The 5923-nt window shown below is 45.4% G+C and overlaps 1 protein-coding gene across 1 annotated transcript; it reads left to right on the top strand.

The window, feature by feature from the left end:
- Positions 1–1114: 1114 nt before the first annotated feature.
- On the top strand, positions 1115–5346 carry Slitrk1 (SLIT and NTRK like family member 1). Its single transcript, XM_048422140.3, has one exon. The coding sequence runs from the start codon at positions 2076–2078 to the stop codon at positions 4164–4166; it is 2091 nt and encodes a 696-aa protein (XP_048278097.2). The 5' UTR covers positions 1115–2075; the 3' UTR covers positions 4167–5346.
- The last annotated feature ends 577 nt before the right edge of the window (positions 5347–5923 follow it).

Raw genomic sequence — 5923 nt, 5'->3', positions numbered from 1 at the left:
ATCTCAATTTTAGTTCTTAAGGATACTGATGGTTTCTTTCTTTCTTCTTTTTTCTTTTTTGAGTTCTAGGGTCTGAGTAAAGTTCTTATCCTCTGCCTGGGGAAACTAAGCCTTGTTCTCCTTAGCCTCATTGACCCAGGGTGAGCTGAGAAGGAGGTACAACTACCCTGACTTCAGAGCAGGACTTTTACTCTCTCCTGTCAGAACACAACTTGTTACTTGTATGTATATATGTATATTAAAATCGTCACATCTGGTATAGAAACCATGTAAGGTGTGTGTGTGTGTGTGTGTGTGTGTGTGTGTGTATGTGTACATGTGCATCTGTGGTGGCTGAGTGCCTGCATACCAAAGGGTTTTTAAGAGCCTTTGCAATCTGGGAATTTTCCTCATCCCCTTCCCTCATTTTCTGAATGTCACTGAAAGCTTTGTGGTCTGAAATCAAAGACTGTAAGCATGCATTGTGCTTTCATTCTGCAGATTTAAATAACGCTCAAGCAATACCGTCAGAAAAACCTAACTCTCTAGGACCAAATTGACTGAAATTCTATAACAACTTTAAAATGGAAAAGTATATGCCTCAATTATATACCTGGAAACAAATATTCTCTACCAAATTGTGATATTATGTAATATGTATATATATATATATATATGCACATATATTCCGAATAGCCACTTTCTATGTACAAAAATAAAATAAGAGGTTCCAAAGGCATCAAACAGTATAAAACGCTGTACCGCAGAGAAGGCAGAAACGCATTTAAAGCACCGATGAAAATGGCGTGCAATATAATTACCTCAAATTGCTGTTCGCTTGACACCCTGACACTAATTTTATTCAAGCCATTGGGAAATAAATGTTTTAAAAGCCGTGCTTTCGGAACGCTGGAACTCGCGGGGGTTGTGAGGTCTTTAAGGAAAGGAAAGGGTAAAGTTTCTATCAAGCAAAAAGAATTAAATAATCAATTTAAAATAAGCTTCTATGTAGATCGACAGCCTTTAATACCCACGTTTTTAACGCTTGCCCTATACGTGGATTTTTTTTTTTTTCTTTCAGCATTCCCTCACCAGATGGATTTTTGCTACTGCAGATCAGCAGAGGGTGTCAGATCTTTGAGAGTGCACCAGGCTGGAACCAGCAGAGCTTCTTAGCAACTCCCCCCTCCTCCCCTTTCTCGCGCTCTCTTCCTCCCTCAGACAACTCGCTCCCCCTCTGTCCTCCCCCCTCCACGTAATTCCGAAAGAGCAGAAGAAAGAGAAGGAGAACAAGCAAAGAAGAGCGAGTAAGCACCGGTCGGAGCACAGAAAAAAAAAAAAAGGAGGACTGAAGACGGCCAAAAGGGGATAAAAAGGATCAGGATGGACATCCACAAAACGCAGCGATTGCGGAAATTTTCCAGCGCCATTGGCTGGGCAGTGTGAGTCTTTCGGTCGGGCGTGATTTCAGCACCGGGGGCTCTGGACAGCACCTCGGGGGGTACTTCTGAGCAACCCACAATCAAGACAGGAACTCCTCCAGCTGCCTGGACCTCTGAAGCTGCCGAAAGCTCTGCTTTGTATCAGAAAGGCAAGGTCAGTCCGACGCACAGCCATCACAGGCAGTGCGCCTGTACTACGCTGCAAACCTGCTTGTTTCTAACATGCACTTGCTTCTAATTGCTAGCATTGTTCTCTTCCTGGTTAGTGAGGACGTCTAAACATGATTCTGTAAGGGTGCGTTTCCTTTTAATTTTACAGGTACATATTTTACTTATTTTTAAAAGGGTTGACGGGGAGTAGTTTGCTTTCTCTCTTTCTCTCTCTTCCCATACTTTCCACCCCCCACCCTTTTCTGCTTGCTTTGCACTATGTGCCTGGATAGTTTGTGAATATAATTATTGACTGGCGTCTGGGCTATTGCAGTACGGGGGGGTTAGGGAGGAAGGAATCCACCCCCACCCCCCCAAACCCTTTTTTCTCTTTCTCTGGGATCGGACATTGGAGCACTAAATGAACTTGAATTGTGTCTGTGGCGAGCAGGATGGTTGCTGTTACTTTGTGATGAGATCTGGGATGAATTGCTCGCTTTAAAAATGCTGCTTTGGATTCTGTTGCTGGAGACGTCTCTTTGTTTTGCCGCTGGAAACGTTACAGGGGACGTTTGTAAAGAGAAGATCTGTTCTTGCAATGAGATAGAAGGGGACTTACACGTAGACTGTGAAAAAAAGGGCTTTACAAGTCTGCAGCGCTTCACCGCCCCGACTTCCCAGTTTTACCATTTATTTCTGCATGGCAATTCCCTCACTCGACTTTTCCCTAATGAGTTCGCTAACTTTTATAATGCGGTTAGTTTGCATATGGAAAACAATGGCTTGCATGAAATCGTTCCGGGGGCTTTTCTGGGGCTGCAGCTGGTGAAACGGCTGCATATCAACAACAACAAGATCAAGTCTTTTCGGAAGCAGACTTTTTTGGGGCTGGATGATCTGGAATACCTCCAGGCTGATTTTAATTTATTACGGGATATAGACCCGGGGGCCTTCCAGGACTTGAACAAGTTGGAAGTCCTCATTTTAAACGACAATCTCATCAGCACCCTACCTGCCAATGTATTCCAGTACGTGCCCATCACCCACCTAGACCTCCGCGGAAACAGGCTGAAAACATTGCCCTATGAGGAGGTTTTGGAGCAGATCCCTGGCATTGCTGAGATCTTGCTAGAGGATAACCCTTGGGACTGCACCTGTGATCTGGTCTCCCTGAAAGAATGGCTAGAAAACATTCCCAAAAATGCCCTGATAGGCCGAGTGGTCTGCGAAGCCCCCACCAGGCTTCAGGGTAAAGACCTCAATGAAACCACTGAACAGGACTTGTGTCCTTTGAAAAATCGAGTGGATTCTAGTCTCCCGGCTCCCCCTGCCCAGGAAGAGACCTTCGCTCCTGGCCCCCTGCCAACTCCTTTCAAGACAAATGGGCAAGACGAGCATGCTACCCCAGGGTCTGTTCCAAATGGAGGTACAAAGATCCCGGGCAACTGGCAGCTCAAAATCAAACCCACACCACCGATAGCAACTGGGAGCGCCAGAAACAAACCCCCAGTCCAAGGCTTGCCCTGCCCCGGGGGCTGCAGCTGTGACCACATCCCAGGTTCAGGCTTAAAGATGAACTGTAACAACCGGAACGTGAGCAGCTTGGCTGATTTGAAGCCTAAGCTCTCCAATGTTCAAGAGCTTTTCCTTCGAGATAACAAGATCCACAGCATCCGAAAATCTCACTTTGTGGATTACAAGAACCTCATTCTGTTGGATCTGGGCAACAACAACATCGCAAACATAGAGAACAACACTTTCAAGAACCTTTTGGACCTCAGGTGGCTGTACATGGATAGTAACTACCTGGACACGCTGTCCCGGGAGAAATTTGCTGGGCTGCAGAACCTGGAGTATCTGAACGTGGAGTACAACGCGATTCAGCTCATTCTCCCTGGTACTTTTAATGCCATGCCCAAGCTGAGGATTCTTATTCTGAACAACAACTTGCTGAGGTCCCTACCCGTGGACGTTTTTGCTGGGGTTTCCCTGTCTAAGCTCAGCCTGCACAACAATTACTTCATGTACCTCCCAGTGGCAGGGGTGCTGGACCAGTTAACCTCTATCATCCAGATAGATCTGCATGGCAACCCCTGGGAGTGCTCCTGCACCATTGTGCCTTTCAAGCAATGGGCAGAACGTCTGGGCTCCGAGGTGCTGATGAGCGACCTCAAGTGTGAGACGCCGGTGAACTTCTTTAGGAAGGATTTCATGCTGCTCTCCAATGACGAGATCTGCCCCCAGCTGTACGCGAGGATCTCGCCCACGTTAACTTCGCACAGTAAAAACAGCACTGGGTTGGCGGAGACCTGGACGCACTCCAACTCCTACCTAGACACCAGCAGGGTGTCCATCTCCGTGTTGGTCCCGGGACTGCTCCTGGTGTTCGTCACCTCCGCCTTCACCGTGGTGGGCATGCTCGTGTTTATCCTGAGGAACCGAAAGCGGTCCAAGAGAAGGGATGCCAATTCCTCAGCGTCCGAAATTAATTCCCTACAGACAGTCTGTGACTCTTCCTACTGGCACAATGGGCCTTACAATGCAGACGGGGCCCATAGGGTGTATGATTGCGGCTCTCACTCACTCTCAGACTAAGCTCTAGACCTAAAGGGGGTGGAGTGCAGGAGGCAACATACCCTCCTCTGCCGCCAGCATCTCGTGGGAGCAGAAGAACATTGACCCAGATCTGGCGTGTCACAAGCCCCGACGGACATAAGTGAATAAATAACTCTGAACTCACTCGACTAAGAGGCTCTAGCCCTTAAGCTTCCCTCTGGAAACAAAGAGCAGGCTGTGGAGCTGGGAGTGCAGCTAGCTCGCTCTTTGCTCTTTGCGCCTTCTGACTAAAAGCATGGGGCCTGCCAGAAGAATTGAGCGCCCTCGGTCTCGGCCAAAGGTCCCATGGGGCTGGCTGCAGTGGCTCTATACATATATACATATATCACGTCTATATAGAGAGATAGATATCTATTTTTCCCCTGTGGATAGCCCGAAGATGGCTCCCTGTTGGCTATGCAGGGATGGGCAGTTGCACGAAGGCATGAATGTATTGTAAATAAATAACTTTGACTCCTGACAAGAACAACAAAAAAAAAAAGTGCTGCATGGCTCGCATGGATTTCCAGATGCTCCGGGGACTCTGCTCCCCCAATCCCAACTCCCCCCTGAGACTGGAGACGGCTCACAGCACCCATCCTCTTACCTGATAAGTCCCATCGTATCAAACTTTCTATAAACAAATTACAGTATAATCAGAAAGTGCCATTTCACCATTATTTGTGATTGGTAGGCAGTTCAGAGAGTATGTTTACTGTGAACAAAAATGTAAAGGATTTATTTAAGACATTTGCATGACTAGTCATCAGTCCATTTTATGAGTTAACAATGTATTTTGTTGAGCAAAGTTTTTAAGGGTTGTTTTGGATTATCTTATTTTGATGGTGATGTTTGTTTTTATTTTTAGTTTCTGAGGGGGAATATTTTTCTATACATATCCAATAATGCCTTCCATCTGAATGTAAAATAAGTACCCATGATTTCTATTATAGTAACAGTGTAATTATTTAAGAAAAAAGATTCTGGGGCAGTTAAGCATGACCAATTAATGTCATTCTAGTGCTTAGGCTGCGATCCTATGGTAGCAATTGTGTGCTGGTATAAATCTTACTTATAAAGTAGGAACAAAGAACCGAGAAAGCACGTGAAACTTACTAATTCTATTCGAGGATTTTATAATGGCATATTTTTTCAGTATTAAAGTGAAAATGTTTTCAAATCTGGGTCCTTACATTTTTCCAGTTTTCTATTTGGATTTATGGTGAAGGGATGGGGGAGGGGGACGACTGGGGGTGGCTCCTTTCTTGGGTACCAGAAAAGGTCTCTCTATAATTACCATAAGGTTTAAATATTCACTAGCTCTCCTCACAGTCTCTCACATCCTCTTGGACTTTACTGCTTTTACACTGCACATAAAGTATGGTTTTACCCTAACAACCTCCCTCCCTTCCCCCTCTCCTAATGCGTCAGTGAATCCCTTTATTAATACTGGAAATCCCTCACTGTTGATTTTGTTGGCTCTGCCCACACTGCAGATATATTGGAGATGTTAGTATAGATTTGATTTAATTGACTCTGTCTAGATAGGTCTCATTAAACAGAGAGGGATTTCATTGGTCAGCACTCCTCCATGAAAGACAGCCCTAATGACTGCTGGTTGAAATGCTGCTGGCATTTTGAATTCAACATCTGCTGAAAACGGTAAAGCTAATTAGTGGCCACCCACCCTCCCCGCCCCAACAACTACATATTGAAAATTGTTGAAGTACTCATCTTTATGGAAATCAATCATTATC

Source organism: Myodes glareolus, chromosome 12 (assembly GCF_982192425.1).
Source record: "Myodes glareolus chromosome 12, mMyoGla1.1, whole genome shotgun sequence".
In the NCBI taxonomy this organism is placed as follows: Eukaryota; Metazoa; Chordata; class Mammalia; order Rodentia; family Cricetidae; genus Myodes; species Myodes glareolus.
Note: the sequence above shows the minus strand (reverse complement) of the source record. Positions and strands in the feature narration are given on the sequence as shown.